Here is a 23,185-nt window from a genome sequence, read left to right as displayed (position 1 = left end):
TGCAGCTGCGCATCACACTTGTATTATGCCCAGCAGTGAAGGGGTTAATTAGGTAGCTTGTAGGGAGATTGTAGGGTTAATTTAAGCTGTAGTGTAATAGAGAACCCAAAGTATTGATTTACGCCCATTTTGTTATTGGCATCTGGATATGCACCAACGATGGGCCGCCCACCCGCATCCTTGCTATGGCTCCCACCCACCAACGATTGGCACCATTGCTGGCCGATGCAGAGAGGATGTACAGGATACGTCCTTGGTCATTAAGTGACAGTTTTTGTAGGACGTACCCTGTACGTTCTTGGTCCTTAAGAAGGAACGTTTGTGTTATAGCTTAAAGGGCCAGTAAACACAGAAAATAATGTTATATAATTCTGCACATAGTGCAGAATTATATAACATCAGCTTAGCGCTAACTTTATACCTGGATTATACCTGAAAGGATTTCAGAGAAAAATTCCTACGAAAATTACTTTTACAGTACGCCGCTCCTGGCTCTACTGAGCGGGTCTGTTTGTTTTCCCTATGCGCATCGGGCACGCCGTCTATTCAGACGGCCCGATTGCGCCATTAAACTCAATGTAGCTTGCTCCTGCTACCAGACCAGAGCGGGACGAGCTACATTGAGTTTAATTGTGTGATCTGGCTGGCTGTGAATAGACAGCATGCCCGATGCGCTTAGGGAAAACAAACAGACCCGCTCAGTAGAGCCAGGAGTGGCGTACTGTAAAAGTCATTTTTGTAGGAAATTTTCTCTGAAATCCTTTCAGGTAGAAAGCTGCTGCTAAGCGGATGTTATATAATTCTGCACTATGTGTTACTGTTACTAGGGAGATTTACCATAAGGTGTGAAAAGATTAGTTCTACTGGTGTCCTAAACAGGGATATTCTTGGCATTTGGTGCAAATCCCTCATATTCTCCAGTTTTTACAGTAATTTTGGCTTGGTCTTTTTTGTTACACAGGAAAATGGCTCACTTGCCTGACATTCAGTCTTTTGTTCAGGCTTTGCACACAATTAGACCAGTGATCAAGTCCTCCGTGGAGTTTGAATCTGGTTCAGAAGGTTTTACAACATCCACCTTTTGAACCTATGTATAAATTAGTTTTGAACCTATGTATAAATTGGATATCAAGCTTTTTTTGTTGCCTTTTCTTCTGCCCGTAGAGTGTCAGAATTATCAGCACTTTCTTGGGAAATGCCTAATTTATTCTCTCATCAGGATGAAGCTGTGTTACAGACTTAAACAGGTTTTATGCCCAAGGGGGTGTCTACTGACAATATCAGGAAATCATAGTTCATTCTTTGTGTCCTAATCCAAAGTCTCCACAGGAGAGACTTTTACACAATCTACGTGTAGAGAGGGGCATTAATCTACATGTAGTGACGGGCATTAATCTACGTGTAGAGAGGGGCATTAATCTACGTGTAGAGAGGGGCATTAATCTACGTGTAGAGAGGGGCATTAATCTACGTGTAGTGAGGGGCATTCATCTACGTGTAGTGAGGGGCATTCATCTACGTGTAGTGAGGGGCATTCATCTACGTGTAGTGAGGGGCATTCATCTACATGTAGTGAGGGGCATTCATCTACATGTAGTGAGGGGCATTCATCTACATGTAGTGAGGGGCATTCATCTACATGTACAGAGGGGCATTCATCTACATGTACAGAGGGGCATTCATCTACATGTACAGAGGGGCATTCATCTACATGTACAGAGGGGCATTCATCTCCAGGCTACTAAGGAGTTTTGTCAATCCTCTAGTCTATTTGTCTTATTTTCTGGTAAGCGTAAGGATCAGAAGGCCACGGCTCTGTCCTTATCCTTTTTGTTTGAAGAGCATAATTCACAATGTTTACATGGGAGCTGGTCAAGATCCGCCAATCAGAATTACTGCTCATTCTACTTGTTCAGTTGCTACTTCTTGGACGTTCAAGAATGAGGCCACTGTTGAACAGATTTGTAAGGCGGCACTTGGTCTTCTCTGTACACTTTTACAAAGTTCTATCATTTGATGTGTTTGCCTCAGTGGAGACTGCATTTGAAAGGAAGGTTCTTAGGGCAGTGGTGCCTAGTGTTTAAAGGGACAGTCTAGTATAAACTTAACTTTCATTATTCAGATAGGACTTTTAATTTTAATCAACTTTTCAATTTACTTTTATCATGAAATTTGCTTTGTTTTCTTGGTATTCTTAGTTTAAACTAAACATAGGTAGGCCTTTGAGGGCTGCCTTTTATCACATGCTTTTTAAATATCTTTTCAACACAAAGAGACAGAAAGTACACGTAGGCCATTTAGATAACACTGTGTTCAGGCACAGGGGGTTATTTAAGATTTAGCACAAAACAATTCTAAATTTAAGACAATAGATAATAAACAGTCACAGTCATGTGATCAGGGGGCTGGTAGAAGGTTCCTAGATACAAGTTAATCACAGAGGTAAAAAGTATACTGTATTGGTTATGCAAAACTGGGGAATGGGTAATAAAGGGATTATCTATCTTTTAAAACAATAACAATTCTATGGTAGACTGTCCCTTTAAGTGCCTTCCTTACCCCTTTCTTTTTTCCCACCCATTAAATTTGTGGACATTTCTCAAATTGGATATTGGTTCCCAAGTGTAAGGATCGAGGACTCTCGCTACCAATAGAAAGAAAACATAACATAAATTATGACCAGATAATTTATTTTCCTTCGATACAGGGAGAGTCCACAGCTGCATTCATTACTTGCGGGAATATAGAACCTGGCCCCCAGGAGGAGGCAAAGACACCTCAGCCAAAGGCTTAAATACCTCCCCCACTTCCCTCATCCCCCAGTCATTCTGCCAAGGGAGTAAGGAACAGAAGGAGAAATACCAGGGTGAAAAAGGTGCCAGAAGAAAACAACAAGTCATAATTTATGTTTTCCTTCTAAATACAGGGAGAGTCCACAGCTGCATTCATTACTTGTGGGAAATTATACCCAAGCTACAGAGGACACTGAATGCTAACGAGGGTACAAATAAGAGGCGGCCCAACCCGAGGGCACCACAGCCTGCAAAAAAAACAAACTCCCAAGGCTTCCTTGACAGAAGCAAAAAAAAAAAAGACCAAGTAGCCGCTTAACAATCAGAACCATAGGATCTCATTTTAAAAGACCTAAAATGATGTCACTGTACTCTAACTGAGCTATAAACCTTTGAGGAGGCTCATGTCTCGCGGTCTCCTAGAACCAGCGAAAAACACTCCTCCACCAGCAAGGAGGAAGTTATCAGCTTCCAAAAAGCCTGCACTCCCCAGATATGATAACACAAAGGAAAAAACGGTCTATTCCCATTTGGACAAGGAGACAAAAACGCGGAAAAAAACCTTATTGGAAGGAAGACCACAATAAGGAAGAACGTATTGCAGATTGCAACACAGAAAACTATGATATGTAGAAAAGACAATCTACGGACAAAATAGGTCCTCGAATAAGATTCAAAGATCACCAACTGCACAGGTGCAAAGATAGCCTTAAGTAACCCCTGAAGGATAAATCTAACCCCAAAAAAGGAAAAAGGAATTGACTTGCCGGCCCTGCCACAGGCAGTGCCTTAGTTAAACCTTAAAGACCAATAAACCTCTGGAACCGGAGCACAAACAGAGAGCAAAGACTGCCTGCGAAACCACATACCAGAGAAGGAACTACAGCTGTAAACCAACTGTAACCTGCCACTTGTCAGGTAGCTAACGTAACCAACAGGCTATCTTAGCTGGCTGCCCCTTTGAACAAGAGGTAGCTAGACAAGCCCTTCTCCAGCTCGAACTAGAGGGAAGAAGAATACTCCAAGGATCCATAAGAGAGTCAGGACAAGCTGGCTCCTCCCAACAAAAAGAGAAGGGGCCCTCCACACCTAAAATATGTAACGAGGAACCAGGTACGAGCTGAAGGAAATACCTAAACCCGTACCCATCGCCATTCGCCCCGGAACAAAGGATTCCAAGACACCAAGAGACCCTAACCCGGAAGATCTCTGCAACAATGGAACTCTCATGGCAGCTAAGCCTCTAAACCGAGATTACGACTCAAGGGCAAAAAGAAGCAACAGACACCCTGACGCCCACTCCAGATAGGATCGAGCCATCCTCGAAGAAAAAGACATGGTAGAGAAGAAGGTTAAAATAAACCTCCTCAGAATCTTAAGAAAACTGCCACAGCAGAATTCAAACTCCAAACCTACAGCTTGCTAGGCCGGGAACTCATCCCTTAGTCCACGTAGCTCAGCGGACCTCAGCTGAGAAACTCAATCTGCTCCCTACAGAAAAACATTCAAAAAACTCTGGAGTCAGATCAAACGGATGATTGTAAGGAACATCCGTTCCGTAAGAGCACACTCAGAGAATGGATGGCTGCCAAGAGCCGTAGTGGGCCTCTGCCCACCACCAAATTTGAGACCCTCCCGTCTACGCAGGAGGAACTCACCAACTCAGAATAATCCATTTACCAAAGAGGTCCCAACTGGAATGGAACCAGAAGACCAGACCTCAGAGCAAAATGCTCGACTGGAAAAAAACAAAAAAAAAACAGGGATGATTGGAAGATAAATCCTGGTCCACAAACACTGGAGAAAGATTCCCCACTGGTAATCCACAAAAACCCAAAGCTATGTTGAAGACTTGGCCTGGGCTCAATCCACACAGCCCCAACTAAGGCCTGAAGGAGAATTGGAGGGCAGAACCCGAAGAAGAAATTCTAACTTTGTAAGCTCTAAGGCACAGAGCCTTCCTGTCTAAAAGATCAAGCCGCATCCAAAGGATCCAACCTGGTGATAATACCAGAACTCAGGTATAGGTCCACCTCTGAGGATGGAACCGGCAGGAAGCAAAACCCAAAAAGTCCACTAGCAGACTCTGGAAAAAACCAGACTGCCAAGACTCGGGAGCCACCGCAACATCTAGAAATAGGCTACCCCATTAAACCCCAGATCCTAAACCTTAGGACCGAAGCAAGGTTCCAGATGAAAACTGGTCCCTAAGAATCGGACCTGTTTATTTGGCCATTTAAAACATGCTTGTTTAAAGTCCATTAAAGATGGTCCCTCAGGACAAAGGCGCCCTCTAGATGCTTCATTTGATGGTTAAGGAGAGATACACCAGGATCAGCTCTTCTTGGAACATAGTGGAGAAACTGCAAATATGAAAAAACAGAAAAAGGCGCTCCAATGGTGCAGAAGATCACAACAATTGTTGGAAATTGTATCAATACATCACTCTACAGAATGATACTCACAAAAGCGGCGCACTATGTGGCAGTGCAAGTCAGGCAGACTGGATAAATCAGAGCCCACCAGCTGGCTCACTCCAGATTGTGGATATACCAATGGTTGCTGCAAAATAAAATGCAAGGAGGGAGGGGGAAGGGTACTCCAATAGTGCATGAATCACTACAAAATAGAGAAAATTGGGGGCGGAGCTGGCCAGTAAAGTGAACAGACGTGTTTTCATGGAGCTCCTCTGCTCTAACTAATAGAAGTCTGGCAAATGTACTATTCCCTGACAGTTTATACCTCTACACTGTCCTGAACCTGAGAATAGTTGTCACTGCTCACTCGGCAAAGACTATATCTATAATTGATGGACTTCTGGAGCTTTTCCGGCAGAATCACTGTTTGAGGCCTAATTTTCCTAAAGAAGCGTCCTAGGTATACATTCGCTATACATTCTTGAAGAATCCTCTCTTCAATTTCTGCTGAAATGAAGCTGGATGCTGCACTACACAGGTTTGAGGTTCGTGTCTCTAGGAGCCTGAAAGAATATTTCTCAGAGATGAGTCTACTACTTGCACAACTCTCTGATCAGTTATCCGCTGCATGGGACAGACAAGATGGCGGTGGTGATTTGGGAACTAATGCAGCTACTAAAATACTGCCCTTACATATGCTGAAACTAGCGGTCCCTTTGAGATCAGATGAAGCCCCAGCAAAAGCATGCAGGAATGTTTACAGACTGAGAGGGGAGCAATTGCAACTTCTCATGAAAGTACCGGGCACGGGAATCATAGCGTCGGATCTTCAATCAGTCGGCAATCTGAATCTGCGCACCTACCTTGATGATCCCATAAGAGTGCTGCCGCATAAGTTGGTGTGTGAAGTTGTTGGGGGTTTTATACCTCCCGGATGGTCAGCTATTTGTGATTTTCTGGCCGGGTGTCACAGAAGCAAAGTACGTTCCACCTGGGCATACGGCTCCCGCATCTCAGTACAGCTGTTGGGTATTAGAACTGCACCGGTTGCTGGCATCGGCTAAAAAGATGATTGTCACGGCGGTTCACGGTGGCCTATCTCGTCTTCAGGGATTGGTGATGAGACGAGTCACTCTTGCATATGCCATAACTTATTTTGCAACACCCTGCTCCCTGAGCATCTCCCATGTATATGTACTTCAACGGTCTTGAATTACAGCATCACCTCTGCTGGACTCTATACAAGCACAGAGACGCTCCGGAGTTGGTTGAGAGGTTGAAGCATACAGTCTCACCTATGCCGGTCTGTTACTCATAGGTTTTAAAAGATGCCTGCGTTGACTGTAATATCTGGGGTTGCGGTTGTCTCTTTAATCAGTTTGGGACATTTATTTCGATGTGGTCTGTTTATTTTATTGTCTGTTGGTCACTTGACACACTAGATCGCTGTTTCACAGTTCCCCTCACTATAACGTTATGTTTAGACTATTGACATACACTCTACAAATAATACCTTTTTCTTAGGTCCTTCAACTTTAACACCCCCTTAGAAATTTTGTACACCACTGTGTTAGCAGTCTCCAGATACACAGCAATGGAATTAGCTACTTAAAACACTATAGTTAGTTATCATCTAGCTTAGGTCCTCTCAGAGACTGATGCATTTCTAATACATATGGCCCTTTTGCTAGTACTAACTTGTCCTGTGGGGTATACAATTACATATATTTCTCCTACATCAGAGCTCCCTAATATTTTGTAAAGATGCAAATATCCTTTTTACACACTCATGTTTTTTTAGTTTCTATACATTTCTATGGTCACTTAATGAGCTTCATTTCTATGATTTATAACTGCAGCGCATTCACTCTGCAAACATGAGCATATAGTTCTAGGTAAGAGATAATTACCATAAACATCTAGTATAATTTTTACTTTAGCCAGAATACAACCTTTAGTCTATATCACACCCCCAACCTGTTTCAGTCTTCTGAAAGTTTGAGAAGGGTAGACCTCTCAGTTTCATTATGTTTTAAATATTGAGTTGTGAAATGTTTGTTCTACAGTTGTCAGATCTTACTGTTTACTATTTCTATAAGTATTTTATACTGTTATATATTTTCTCATATACCTATTTAATCTGAGGAGAGATGGGTTGCTATTTAGTTTGTGTGTAAGAGTATGTTCTTTTCATGATAGCTTGTACCCAGGGGCGGACTGACAAGTCGGGCAAATCGGCCCTTGCCCGAGGGCCCGGCAGGCTCTTAGGGGCCCCATTGCATATTGAAGCAGGAGGATTTTTTTTTTTTAATCTATTAAAATTTATTAATAACATTTTTTTTTTTTGTCCTTTGTATAATTTAATTTTTTTTCTTGCCGGGGGGGCGCCTCTCACATGTGCGACCGTCAAGTGGAGTCAAGTGTGCAGTGTGTACATTTACTAGTGGTGATGCATCCAAGCGTGTGACTTCCTTGAAGGGACTCCTACTAATATACTATGATGAAGGAGCCGGTTAGCCTGGTAAGTGACAAGTCCTGGGCTGGCTGGCATACTGGAACCGACTGCTGCGCTGCCCTGCAATATGTGGACCAGCCGGGTGTCGGTATGTATTAAGTCCGGAATCCGGTCCACATATTGATGATCACCTGGCTGCTCAGCTCCACCCCCGCACGCCGTCCACAACAATTTTATCTGCGCAGTGCGCATTTAGTAGAGGCGGCAGACATCAGTGACATTGTGGCGAAGGAGGAGGACTGAGTCACTCAAAGACGAGAGGCGACGACTCAGGTAAGTGACTAGTGAGGGAGCCGGCGGACTGGAGGCAAGCAATTTCGCTATCCCATCCTGATCCCAATAGAATAGTTTATGGAAGCTGACACCTCAAAACTGATTAACGTTTTGAAACTGACTTGTTAATCCACCACTCCTAGGGGGAATTTAATCAAAATTCAGCCCAGAAACCAACAATAAATCTGTCACACTTAAATGGACAATTAAATGTTAAACTAAAATGTTCTAATGTGTTTCTTCATATTTGTTTAACCCCCATGAAGGGGTTAATTATGCAACTAATGTCCATTTGAAAAAACGGAACACTTTTCAGCTACTGATCAGGAAACAACCAGTGATTGGCAGCTACATAAGCTGCTCCTATTGGCTTGCTAGCCTTGTGCTGCTCTGGAGCCACCCGCAATATAATGCACTTCCAGATTGGGAACATTATAGTCATGTATTTAATTTAAATCCTTTGTGCTGGTTATATACATAGGAAGGGAGTAGTATCTCAGACTGTGCATGTGAGGCAGGCCCATATCTATATAATATAATTTTGCTATCCCATCCTGATCCCAGGGGGCCATCATTGGTTTGATTGAATGAATTTTGAAGAAGTAGTGTGTGTCACTTATGAACTTCGAGTTGCTTGCTCACTGTTGTGAATGTGATCAGTAAGTAATAATTAGTAAAGTACTGCACTGCAGTCTGCCTTGCTTGCTTGATTTGCTAATTAATAGCAAATCCAGCAAGCAAGCAAAGACTGCAGTTGTACTTATCTAATTACCAGTTACACTAGCTAAGTAACTTTTTTAAAAGTTGTTGGACACAGAACTGTTACTACATCTTCTAGGTAGTTATATGACTTTTTCCCCCCAAAGCCAATTTATATTGCCTTGGATGATTGTGTGGGAAGGGTAGGTTTGTAAGGTTGATCCTTGCAATTGCAAACCTACCCACACACAATGACTTTATAACTTGGGCGTTGCCTGGCCAAATGTTGGCAATTTATGACTACTTGGTATGGTACTACTGTTCTTGGCATCATAGCATAAGCTAATCCAAACTCACTGCTGTGCTGACATTGATCCCTGACATGATGGCATCCTTCAGGCTATATACATTATGATTTTCCTGTATGTGTCTAACAGGCCAGCCCTGAACATCTACAATTCCCATGGACTGTTATTTTGGTTAATAAATTATCTGACAAACTCCTGTCATTGGCAGTGACCACAGAAAATAAGACCTTTACTTCCCAGGTTGGCTGAGACTGATAGGCAGAGTTTACATGAGCAGCAAATTGTATACTAATCTATTAATTTGAATTTAATCGAATGCCTCGCCTTACTCATACTAACCAGTTATATGGTAAGAAGAGCGGCTGATTTGCATAAGTAAATGTGCTTGCTTGGTCATTGCCCCCAAGAGCAATATAAAGGGAGGAAGGTGGGTATTAAGCAGACCCTCACATCCGTTTAGCAGTGATCAGTCATGCTAAAAAAGCATTCCAACTGCTTCTCATGTTAATATGTACCAGTAACCAGCCACCAGCCAAGCCAATATTATATATTATTAACAAGTGATTTGCTTTGCTTCACTTGTTTATATATTGGCGTGGCTGGTTACTGGTACATTACATAACATAAGACCATACTGTACTGAAGCTAGCAAGAAGCCATTGGCAATGCTCAAGAAACACTGTGAAAAGTTTTTTTTATAGTTATATTGAGGAAGCTCTTGTGTGGATCATGTTGAAAGATATTGCTCTAGACAGGTCAGGGCGCTTAATACCCACCTTCCTCCATTTTGCTCTTGGGGGCAATGGCCCTAATTGATTGCAAAATATATGCTAACTAAACAGTTTCTTGGTAAAATAATATGCAATGCGCACATATAGAGAAAAAAAAGGGATCCATCAAGGGAATCATCTAGCTCTAATCTGCTGGGGGCCTGGGGCTCAGTAATTGAGAAATACTCACACACACTCTCTATCTGTCACACTGTTATAACACACACACGCCTGCTTACCTAACACTGACCTCACCCAGTTTGTGTAGCAGAGTGTAGCATTTTTGTGTGTAGCATTTTTACTCAGACTCAGTCAGTCAAATAATGGATTCTGCCACACAGGATCCATTATCTGATTGAGTCTGAGTGAAAATACTACAGTCAGTTAGTGAGACTGGGTGAGGTCAGTGTTAGGTCAGCAGGCATGTGTGTGAACAGTGACAGAGAGAGTGTGTGTGTGTATTTCTCAATCTGTTATGTGATTATTTAATTATTTAATTTTTTTGGGCACAATGCAGCACTTGTTAATTCATATTTTGTTATTATTAAAATATTTAAGTTAACAAAATGTCTCTTTATATTGCAATTAAAAACATGGTAGGGGAGGGGCATATGAGGAGCACAGGAAGTGGGAGGGACATTAGAGTGGGGGAGGGGCATATGAGGTGGGAGGAGCACAATATGTGGGAGGGTCATTAGGGTGGGGGAGGGGCACAGGATGTATGTGGGTGGGGGGCCCTGCCACACTTTTGCCCGGGGGCCCTGGTTGGTCTCAGTCCGCCCCTGCTTGTACCTATGACATGTTTAATCGACCAGGTCAAATTTAAGAAACAGTCATTGCGCCCTAGCTGAGTTAGTGCCTGGTGACATTCTCCTGACCAAATATTACTGGTGAACATATTGTATTCATTTTAATGCAGCGCGTTTGGTCTTTCAGTACCCATTCACCCATTCATTTTAATACCCCCCAGAACAGCTCCTTCTCCATACAGAGTACCCTACGTGCTTACTGTTGGCTGTGTGTGTAATGTTATATCATGTTAAATATACAAAGTCGCCCATATTCTCATGACAATTATCACTTCAGTCAATGTCAACATAGTCTTTCACCCTTACTTATAGCATAACTAAAAAAAAAAAAAAAAAAAAAAAAGCTCAGAGACCTAAACATGCCAATGAGTGTAACATCTTATCTAGCTCCGCCCCCCATCCCCACCCTCCTCCTTACCTTATTTTAAGCGGCTCTTGCCTGCTGCACCCCCCACCCACTTTCTTGCTAACTAGCTAAGCTCACTATCTATACGCAATAAACTTAATACGAGGAAACTGTATATTAACTATTATTCCTTAGAAATCACAAGATAGGTTCCTACTAATCTGCTAATATGTCAGCCTTCTCCATTATACCAGACAATTTTTATTGTACCTGAGCCTTAGCTACCATAACCTATTATATATTAAAAATGAGGTCACTATTAATGCAACTCAGCATTGGGTAACACATTGTCCATAGTATTTCTATGTAACTTTGTTTATAGAGTATTACCTATTAATTTAGGTTCATCCTGCAGCATAGATTGAACATAGATTCCTCATGTAGATGCGAACCAATATGCTGCCTATGTTACATATATTGTTTGCTCTTAGAGGTTTATCTCTCCATCTTGTTTCATAACCTAACTGTATAATGCAATGTTGAGCTGTTGCTCATATAATTTATGTATATTATGGAAACCTCAATAAAAAAAATATATTTAAAAAAAAATAAAATAAAAAAAATAGAGAAAATTCCCAAAAACCCTCCAAAGAATATAATCACAAAAGTGGCGCACTATATTGCAGTGCAAGTCAAACAAGCTGGGTTAATATGAGCCCACCAGCTAGCTCACTCAGGCAAACAGGTACTTTTGTAGTGATTTCATGCACTATTGGAGTTCCCTTCCCCCTCCCTCCTTGCATTTTATTTTGCAGCAACCATTGGTATATCCACGATCCGCATTTGTGAGTATCATTCTGTAGAGTGATGTATTGATACAATATCCAACAGTTGTTGTGATCTTCTGCACCATTGGAGCGCCTTTTTCTGTTTTTTCATATTTGCATGTTTTAAACGGACATCCCGCGTCCCTCAGCGGTAGACGGCTCAGTGGTCTCCAACATCTCAACATTGTTTGAAGAGAACACCTTATTGCGGCATACGGAACATAATTGAGCAGGCTGCCAGGAATCAGACTGAGACAAGAAGTGCAAAAATAATCACACCTTTATTAATAGCAAAAAATAATAAAAAGTCCACAAGTCAATTAACAAGCCAGGAATCAAAACCAGAACTGGTAGTCAGACGAGTCGAGTCAGGAGCCAAAGCGAATAGTCATACGAGCCGGAATCAGGAACAAGGAGAACAGCAGAGTCAGGAACAAGCCAGAGATCAGGAACCAGGAGGGACTTCAGACAGCCAGGTAATACACAGGAACTGGAACTCACAAACAGGTCTGAGACAACGCAAGGGCAACGCATACTGAACAGAGGCCCTTTAAATAAGAAGTGATGACATCACAATTCTGAGACTGCATCCTGTCTCACACGGATGATGTATACCAGTCTGGCCATAAAAGGAAGTGCAGGAAATGAGCAGCATCACACAGTATGCACCAGAGTCAGCAAGAGAAGTGAGTAAAATGGCTGCCATCAGCACATGGCAAACAGATCAGGGAAAAAACCCTGACACAGGCTGGTCAACCCGGTCCTCCTCACAACATACGCAGGTATCAAAGTCTGTATCGGAGGAATCCTTTAGGCCCCAAGGCAGAACATACTGCGATGTGCGATCTCATCACAAAAAATGTACCGTTTCTGCAGATATTTTTTTTTGCCTGCACTTTTAATTTCTGCCTGCAGGTGTCACTGTTCCATTCTCTCTCAATGTAAATATTTACTACGTTCCTCTCTCTATTTCTTCCCCCTTCCTGAACTCCAGTGCGGTACAGGGTAACAGCACATTGCAGAAAATGTAAGTCAGGGCTTAACAAATTTATTCTAGGAGCCAACCAAAATACTTAGGAGCCAGATTTTTTTTTCTCTTTAATGTGTGTGTGTGTGTGTGTGTGTGTGTATGTGTGTGTATATGTTTGTGTGTGTGTATATGTGCGTGTGTATCTGTGTGTATGTATGTGCGTGTGTATCTGTGTGTATGTATGTGTGTGTGTGTGTGTATATGTGTGTGTGTATGTGTGTGTATGTATGTGTGTGTGTGTGTATGTGTGTGTATATGTTTGTGTGTGTGTATGTATGTATGTGTGTGTATGTATGTATGTGTGTGTATGTGTGTATGTATGTGTATGTATGTGTATATGTGTGTGTGTATGTGTGTGTATGTATGTGTGTGTGTGTGTATGTGTGTGTATATGTTTGTGTGTGTGTATGTATGTATGTGTGTGTATGTATGTATGTGTGTGTATGTGTGTATGTATGTGTATGTATGTGTATATGTGTGTGTGTATCTGTGTGTATGTATGTGTGTGTGTGTGTGTGTGTGTGTGTGTGTATTTGTGTATATATCTGTGTGTGTATGTGTGTGTGTATGTATGTATGTGTGTATCTGTGTGTATGTATGTGTGTGTGTATGTATGTATGTGTGTATGTGTGTGTGTGTGTGTGTATTTGTGTATATATCTGTGTGTGTATGTGTATGTTTTCTATCGTTAACCTGTGTAAAAAAATTAAATGATCTTACCGGAATCCAATCCGTGGAACAGCAACACGTTTCTTCAAGTTTGACAGATAGTAGCAGCGCCTCTGACATGGACTTGAGTGAAGAAAGCAAGCAGCGAAACTTGTCAACGCTGATTACTTATAGGAACTGTTAATCTGAGTCTGGATGGTTTCGCAGAAAGACTCTCCCTGCATCTCCAGACTCTAACTTTTACCAGTGCTCTCACTGAGAGGCTGACAAGACTACTTAAAACTCCAGGTCCATCCCGAAGGGCAGATACCCCTCATAACTTCCTGTGACAAAAGGCAAAGAATGACTGGGGATGAGGGAAGTGGGGGAGGTATTTAAGTCTTTGCCTCCTCCTGGTGACCAGGTTCTATATTCCCACAAGTAATGAATGCAGCTGTGGACTCTCCCTGTATTTAGAAGGAAAATTTATTTTTACCTGATTAATTTATTTTTTGGTAGTGAGAGTCCACAAGCTCACCCAAAAGATGTAGTACATGGTAGCGGCAGTCTTAATTTGCATCTTTTTACCCTCTCTCTACTTTCTTTTTCCTCCGCATTAAATACTACTTGGGAGGAAGGGGAAGTAGGATGGATATACATGAAACTCTGGTAGGGTGTCTTTACCTCCTCCTGGTGGCCAGGTGTTGAATTCCCAAGTGTAAGGATCGTGGACTCTCACTACTAAGAAAGAAATTTATCAGGTAAGAGTAAATTATGTTTTTGGCTTTAGTTCCTTTAACACTTTTGAGAAGTAAGGATCATTTTGTGCTTTTGATAGAACATTTTTGTGAAACAAATATGACAAAAAATTGACATGAATGGAATATGTAACAATTAAACCAGTCAGTATTTTAACGGACGTTTGTCACATGTTCTCATTCCACTATGACACATCTTAAATAAAGAAGTATATTTTGTGTCCAAATCTCAATTTGTTTCTAAAACCTATGTGTTATGGGAGATTTGTTCTGAAGGATTTTTGCTCAGTCACAGATATGATCACCCTCATAATTTTTTTGTTTTCTTTACAACAACACTTTGTCTTTTTTCCGAGTTACATATGTACTTCCTCTGCAAATATGAATTCCACCTTTACTTTGTGCAACTGCTTTTCTCTAAATTGTGTTAGTGAACATTGCACCCTAGTGACCGGCTGATGAATAGCACTAATCTGTTCTCATTTTGTATCTGTACGTCATTTTACATCCATCAGCATTTTCTTTTTCATCTTGCTATCTGTGCTAGATAGCCTTGCTCTGTGCTAGATAGCCTTGCTCTGTGCTAGATAGCCTTGCTCTGTGCTAGATAGCCTTATTCTCTTCTATTTCTAACTATTTTAGGACTGGTCAGCTGATCTAAACCGCACACTTAGCAGAAGAGAAAGGAAAAAGCCTGGAGAGGGAGTAACGCTCACTGGTATCAGCCAGGCAGGCGATCAGTCGTCACAAAACAAACACAGCAGGTATGTACTTCCTAATCAAATTAGCTCTAATGTCATAAACACAAAAAATGTCTTCTGCAAACTAACTTAATATTATTTCCTAAAATATGTAAACATTAAATAATAAAAAATACATTTACTGTCTGTTATTTTTAATGCACTTACAGTTCATAATTTTATTACAAGTGTTGAAACTACACATCTATATAAATACTTGGCTCACTGTTAAAAAAGATATATATTTGTTTTAATTATATTCATAGCCCCAAAACCTCAGGCATTGTCATAAAGCGCACCCCCCCCTTTCCTCATAAAAGTAGAGGAACTCTACACAGTAACTAAACTTAATACAAACACAAACATTTTTATACTAGTGATAGATATATATATATATATATATATATATATATATATATATATATATATATATATATATATATATTATACAGGGAGTGCAGAATTATTAGGCAAATTAGTATTTTGACCACATCATCCTCTTTATGCATGTTGTCTTACTCCAAGCTGTATAGGCTCGAAAGCCTACTACCAATTAAGCATATTAGGTGATGTGCATCTCTGTAATGAGAAGGGGTGTGGTCTAATGACATCAACACCCTGTATCAGGTGTGCATAATTATTAGGCAACTTCCTTTCCTTTGGCAAAATGGGTCAAAAGAAGGACTTGACAGGCTCAGAAAAGTCAAAAATAGTGAGATATCTTGCAGAGGGATGCAGCACTCTTAAAATTGCAAAGCTTCTGAAGCGTGATCATCGAACAATCAAGCGTTTCATTCAAAATAGTCAACAGGGTCGCAAGAAGCGTGTGGAAAAACCAAGGCGCAAAATAACTGCCCATGAACTGAGAAAAGTCAAGCGTGCAGCTGCCAAGATGCCACTTGCCACCAGTTTGGCCATATTTCAGAGCTGCAGCATCACTGGAGTGCCCAAAAGCACAAGGTGTGCAATTCTCAGAGACATGGCCAAGGTAAGAAAGGCTGAAAGACGACCACCACTGAACAAGATACACAAGCTGAAACGTCAAGACTGGGCCAAGAAATATCTCAAGACTGATTTTTCTAAGGTTTTATGGACTGATGAAATGAGAGTGAGTCTTGATGGGCCAGATGGATGGGCCGTGGCTGGATTGGTAAAGGGCAGAGAGCTCTAGTCCGACTCAGACGCCAGCAAGGTGGAGGTGGAGTACTGGTTTGGGCTGCTATCATCAAAGATGAGCTTGTGGGGCCTTTTCGGGTTGAGGATGGAGTCAAGCTCAACTCCCAGTCCTACTGCCAGTTTCTGGAAGACAGATCTGAACCCCATTGAGAACCTGTGGTCCATCATCAAATGTGAGATTTACAAGGAGGGAAAACAGTACACCTCTCTGAACAGTGTCTGGGAGGCTGTGGTTGCTGCTGCACGCAATGTTGATGGTGAACAGATCAAAACACTGACAGAATCCATGGATGTCAGGCTTTTGAGTGTCCTTGCAAAGAAAGGTGGCTATATTGGTCACTGATTTGTTTTTGTTTTGTTTTTGAATGTCAGAAATGTATATTTGTGAATGTTGAGATGTTATATTGGTTTCACTGGTAAAAATAAATAATTGAAATGGGTATATATTTGTTTTTTGTTAAGTTGCCTAATAATTATGCACAGTAATAGTCACCTGCACACACAGATATCCCCCTAAAATAGCTAAAACTAAAAACAAAATAAAAACTACTTCCAAAACTGTTCAGCTTTGATATTAATGAGTTTTTTGGGTTCATTGAGAACATGGTTGTTGTTCAATGATAAAATTAATCCTCAAAAATACAACTTGCCTAATAATTCTGCACTCCCTGTATATGTATATATATACACACAGATATATATAGGCTGTTACAAGCACTGAACTCTTATGCATGCGTAGCGGTAAATATTTGCTACACAAGTATACAAGGGCTGATGTCTGCATTTATTCTGTCTGCAAAGCATACTAGACTTTACCTTGATGTGGTCAGATATTATGCTGCGTATGACATACAGCTACCTACATTTATAAAACAAGTGCATTCAATCTAAGGTATGTTTATCATGGTTTATTTGCTCGTGGTCTTGCCGTATACTGCTGTCCCTATAAATAAAAAGCTGATTGTCCTGTTTTGTGCTACACATGATGACAGGCTGTCACCGCTCTCTCTTTCCCAAATAGTCTTATTGTCCCGCCAGTGCAACCAAGTCCCAATCCCTTTGAGGAAGAGGAGGAGTCCGGAACTATCATTGTGAAGGAGGACAGTAAACCCAAAAAGTTGGTGATACAGTGTTTTCCCCCTTTCCTTCTCGCTCCCTCTCTCTGCACTAACGTTTGTCCCGAGGCCACAGTCACCTGTTTTTGTCTCAGATCTGGGTGTGATAACCGAAGAACTGCAAGGCTCGCAGCATGAAGCCTAACTCCTTGTCTGACCCTAACGTTTTACTTGTTTTCCCTTAACTGATCTGCTTTTCACTTGGCTTTGTTTTTTTCCTTCCAGCATCGGACGCTAACAACACTTTCTTATAACTGTTAACCTCTGGTCTTTTAACCACAGTCTGGGGGGGTTGGTACAGATGTTGGGCGTTTGTCACCAAGGGGTTACTATGGTCACAGCACAGTTTCTCTTTCTACCAACACCTTTGAGTCTGTATTTTCTAAGCTTTATGTGTGCACGTGGCTGTTAAACAGGGTATTTATTGCATTTAGAAACTTAAGCTGAGCCCTTTTTCTCTAGATTCATCACCTTGTATTTGTTACAAGATCCAGGTTGAACAAGTTGCTTTGTACATTAGCGAGTTATCTTCTACTGTGTGCAGTTGTACAGGGCCTATTTATACACTGGAACTCGCACACAAAAAGGGAAATTACATTCCCTTAAAGGGACATTCCAGCCAACATTTGTATCCACGTGGCTGCGGTTCAGTTCTGTAATATACATGTAATAGCAACATGCTTCAAATAACAGTGTATTTAAAGGGACAGGAAACACAACATTTGTATCCACGTGGCTGTGGTTCAGTTCTGTAATATACATGTAATAGCAAAATGCTTCAAATAAAAGTGTATTTAAAGGGACATGAAACACAACATTTTTCTTTCATGATTTAGGTAGAACAAACGATTTTAAACAACTTTCTTTACTTCTATTATCATGTTTGCTTCATTCTCTTGTTATGCTTTGTTTAAGGAGCAGCATTGCACTACTGGTTGCTGACTGAACACATGGGGTGAGCCAATGACAATCGGTATATATATATGCAGCCACCAATCAGCAGCTAGAACCTAGGTTCTTTGCTGCTCCTGAGCTTTCCTAGATTAACCTTTCAACAAAGGATAACAAGACAAGGAAGCAAATTAAATAGCAGTAAATTGGAAAGTTGTTTAAAATGATATGTTCTGTCTGAATCATGAAATAAAAATGTTGGGTTTCATGTCCCTTTAAGTATGCACCGTGCACCAGCATTTTCAATACAGCCCTTGCTCAGAGAGCCTAAGGTGCTTGTTAATTGCTGATATTATACAAGCCCCACTGGCACTCCGAGCAGCTGTAGTATTTAAAATGCTGTTGCACTGAGAATATCTAGCTATGCTTCAAGTGCACGTGCAGAATTTTTAACACTAAAACAGTGATAACTTTTACTAGAAGCCATTTTGGCAATATATGTATTGCAGATGTGTTTCTATTCAAAAAAGTCATTCATCTTTGTACATTTTACATTTTGACTGGAATGTCCCTTTTAAAGAGTTTTATTGATGGATACATATGGCATTTAAAGATGCTGCTGTCTAAATATTCTTATTTTGTATTTTTTATATTTTGTTTTCACTAGTTTAGAATATTCAGGTTAATAAGGAAATGAAGTTTCTTTGTGACTAACGTGCATTTAAACAATATATGTGACTAGTTGCTTTTCCATACAACAGTTTTGTTAAATGACATGATTTGAGAATGTTTTTTCCCGCTTGTAAAGTAGATATAATAAAATTTGAATTTGACACTGGTACAATTTATTACAGTTTAGTACAAGTTTCTAATTTGTAAATGTATTTTCTTGCAGTGTTAGCAGTTATGAAAAAAGTTATCCTACTGAATGGTCCGATGATGAGTCAAATAATCCGTTTGTTTCAAATGATACAAATGGAGACACCAACCCATTTGAGGACGAGGCCCCCAGTGGACTGGAGGTGCGAGTGAGAGCGCTGTATGACTATGAGGGGCAGGAACACGATGAGCTGAGTTTTAAAGCCGGTAAGTTCTCCTCTGTCCTATAAGTTAGACAAAGACTTGACACGGATGCATTTGTTTAGTATTTTACCATCTCATTGTAATAGGACTGTGATAAAAATGATTAAATATTAGTGTGAATTTTTAATGTATTCTTGTTCATAGTTTAGTTGTTATAGGATAGACCTGTGATTGCAGTACATACATGACCTTGATGTAAAAAAATGTTTATCTTATAAAATACTATTTAGATACCGTGTCCTTAATACATGGTCTGTAATGTTGGTGAGCTAGTGACGTATGGGATATACATTCCTACCAGGAGGGGCAAAGTTTCCCAAACCTCAAAATGCCTAGAAATACACCCCTCACCACACCCACAATTCAGTTTTTACAAACTTTGCCTCCCTATGGAGGTGGTGAAGTAAGTTTTTGCTTGATTTTCTTCTGTGATATGCGCTTCACAGCATTTCGAAGCCCGATTCCTCTCAGAGTACAGTGAACGTCAGAGGGACATGAAGAGAGTATCTCCTATTGATTTGATGGTTTTCCTCACGGGAAATCTTGTCAAAGGTTCTCTGTTATCGGTCGTAGAGATTCATCTCCTACCTCCCTTATTTAGATTGACGATATACTCTCATATTCCATTACCTCTACTGTTACTGTTTCAGTACTGGTTTGGCTATCTGCTATATGCGGATGGGTGTCTTTCGGTAACTATGTTTTTATTACTTAAGACACTCTCAGCTATGGTTTGGCACTTTATGTATTAATGTAAATTTCTAAATATATGTATTGTACTTATATTTGCCATGAGTCAGGTTTATGTATATTTTCTTTTGCAGACTATCGGTTTCAAAATTGGGAAATATATTTAAGAAGTTATTTTTTCTTACCTGGGGTATAGTCTTTTCTTCAAATTGACTACTTTTTTATTAATTTTCACAAGCAAAATTAGGCTTGCAAAGTCGCAAAATGCTGATATTTATTGCGTTATTCTTGGTGCGAGAATTTTTTTGGCGCGAAGGTATGTTCGGTGACGCAAATTCGTCATTTCCGGCATCTTAGTTGACGCCAGGTGTGCTTGCACAAAGTTGCATCTGCCATGACGCGAGTTGCGTCATTTCCGGATGTTGTTAGCGCCCAAAAATTTCATTTTGCTTTGTGCGTCATACTTGGCGCAGAATAAATTATTTTTTTAAATGCCACTTCCTATATGCTCCTTGCCTTTTTCTATGCTCAGCGGGCTATGCTGTTTGCTTTTTTTCTTTCATGTAATTAGCAAGAGTCCATGAGCTAGTGACGTATGGGATATACATTCCTACCAGGAGGGGCAAAGTTTCCCAAACCTCAAAATGCCTATAAATACACCCCTCACCACACCCACAAATCAGTTTTACAAACTTTGCCTCCCGTGGAGGTGGTGAAGTAAGTTTGTGCTAGATTCTACGTTGATATGCGCTTCGCAGCAGGCTGGAGCCCGGTTTTCCTCTCAGTGTGCAGTGAATGTCAGAGGGATGTGAGGAGAGTATTGCCTATTTGAATTCAATGGTCTCCTTCTACGGGATCTTTTTCATAGGTTCTCTGTTATCGGTCGTAGAGATTCATCTCTTACCTCCCTTTTCAGATCGACGATATACTCTTATATACCATTACCTCTACTGATTCTCGTTTCAGTACTGGTTTGGCTTTCTACTACATGTAGATGAGTGTCCTGGGGTAAGTAAATCTTATTTTTTGTGACACTCTAAGCTATGGTTGTGCACTTTTATGTAAAAGTTCTAAATATATGTGTTTAAACATTTATTTGCCTTGATTCAGGATGATCAATATTCCTTATTTCAGACAGACAGTTTCATTATTTGGGATAATGCATATGAATTATCAATTTTTTTCTTACCTTTAAATTGATTTTTTTTCTCTGTGGGCTGTTAGGCTCGCGGGGGCTGAAAATGCTTCATTTTATTGCGTCATTCTTGGCGCAGACTTTTTTGGCGCAAAAAATTTCTTTGTCATTTCCGGCGTCATACTTGTCGCCGGAAGTTCGTGATTGCGTCATTTTTTTTACGTTTTGCGCCAAAAGTGTCGGCGTCACCGGATGTGGCGTCATTCTTGGCGCCAAAAGCATTTAGGCGCCAATAATGTGGGTGTCTTTTTTTGGCGCTAAAAAAATGTGGGCGTCATTTTTGTCTCCATTTTTTTTTCATTATTTAAGTCTCATTTTTCTTTTGCTTCTGGTTACTAGAGGCTTGTTCATTGGCATTTTTTTCCCATTCCTGAAACTGTCATTTAAGGAATTTGATAGATTTTGCTTTATATTTTGTTTTTTCTCTTACATATTGCAAGATGTCTCAGATTGATCCTGGATCAGAAGCTACTTCTGGAAAAACGCTGCCTGATGCTGGTTCTACCAAAGTTAAGTGCATTTGTTGTAAACTTGTGGTAACTGTTCCTCCGGCTGTAGTTTGTGATGAATGTCATGATAAACTTGCTAATGCAGATAAAATTTCCATTAGTAATATTCCATTACCTGTTGCTGTTCCATCAACATCTAATACTCAGGATGTTCCTGTTAATATAAGAGATTTTGTTTCTAAATCTATTAGGAAGGCTATGTATTTTATTCCTCCTTCCAGTAAGCGTAAAAGGTCTTTTAAAACTTCTCATTTCTCAGATGAATTTTTAAATGAACATCATCATTCTGATTTGTCTGTTTCTGATGAGGATTTTTCTGGTTCAGAGGATTCTGTCTCAGATATTGACACTGATAAATCTTCATATTTATTTAAAATGGAATTTATTCGTTCTTTACTTAAAGAAGTTTTAATCGCATTAGAAATTGAGGATTCTAGTCCTCTTGATACTAAATCTAATAAGCGTTTTTAAATTCGGTTTTTAAACCTCCTGTAGTTATTCCGGAAGTTTTTCCTGTCCCTGATGCTATTTCTGAAGTAATTTCTAGGGAATGGAATAATCTGGGTAATTCTTTTACTCCTTCTAAAAGATTTAAGAAATTGTATCCTGTGCCATCTGACAGCTAAGAGTTTTGGGACAAAATCCCTAAAGTTGATGGGGCTATCTCTACTCTTGCTAAGCGTACTACTATTCCTACGGCAGATAGTACTTCCTTTAAGGATCCTTTAGATAGGAAGATTGATTCCTTTCTAAGGAAAGCTTATTTATGTTCAGGTAATCTTCTTAGGCCTGCTATTTCTTTGGCTGATGTTGCTGCAGCTTCCACTTTTTGGTTGGAGGCTTTGGCGCACCAAGTGTCAGATCATAATACTCATAGCATTGTTAAACTTCTTCAACATGCTAATAACTTTATTTGTGATGCCATCTTTGATATCATCAGAGTTGATGTCAGGTATATGTCTTTAGCTATTCTAGCTAGAAGAGCTTTATGGCTTAAAACTTGGAATGCTGATAAGTCTTCTAAGTCAACTTTGCTTTCCCTTTCTTTCCAAGGTAATAAATTGTTTGGTTCTCAGTTGGATTCTATTATTTCAACTGTTACTGGGGGAAAGGAACTTTTTTACCTCAGGATAAAAAATCTAAAGGTAAATATAGGGCTGCTAATAGTTTTCGTTCCTTTCGTCAGAATAGGGAACAGAAGCCTGATCCTTCCCCTAAAGGAATGGTTTCTGTTTGGAAACCATCTCCAGTCTGGAATAAATCCAAGCCTTTTAGAAAGCCAAAGCCAGCTCCCAAGTCCACATGAAGGTGCGGCCCTCATTCCAGCGCAGCTGGTAGGGGGCAGATTACGATTTTTCAAGGAAATTTGGATCAATTCGATTCACAGTCTTTGGATTCAGAACATTGTTTCACAAATGTACAGAATAGGTTTCAAAGTAAGGCCACCTGCAAGAAGTTTTTTTCTTTCTCGCATTCCAATAAATCCAGTGAAGGCTCAGGTATTTCTGAAATGTGTTTCAGATCTAGAGTTGGCTGGAGTAATTGTGCCAGTTCTAGTTCTGGAACAGGGTCTGGGGTTTTACTCAAATCTATT

General features: G+C 40.4%; 1 protein-coding gene across 3 annotated transcripts in view; it reads left to right on the top strand.

The window, feature by feature from the left end:
* Nucleotides 1–23,185, top strand: part of PACSIN2 (protein kinase C and casein kinase substrate in neurons 2) — a 268,976-nt gene that overhangs the window by 200,750 nt on the left and 45,041 nt on the right. For 2 of the 3 annotated variants that reach the window (XM_053696714.1, XM_053696713.1), the window contains exons 8-10: nt 14,835–14,956; nt 17,130–17,225; nt 19,010–19,200. In XM_053696714.1, the coding sequence (XP_053552689.1) occupies nt 14,835–14,956; nt 17,130–17,225; nt 19,010–19,200 (409 nt within the window). The remainder of the gene's footprint in view (nt 1–14,834; nt 14,957–17,129; nt 17,226–19,009; nt 19,201–23,185) is intronic. The other variant, XM_053696715.1, reaches the window with a different exon arrangement.

This window comes from Bombina bombina, unplaced genomic scaffold (assembly GCF_027579735.1).
Source record: "Bombina bombina isolate aBomBom1 unplaced genomic scaffold, aBomBom1.pri scaffold_416, whole genome shotgun sequence".
NCBI lineage: Eukaryota > Metazoa > Chordata > Amphibia > Anura > Bombinatoridae > Bombina > Bombina bombina.
Note: the sequence above shows the minus strand (reverse complement) of the source record. Positions and strands in the feature narration are given on the sequence as shown.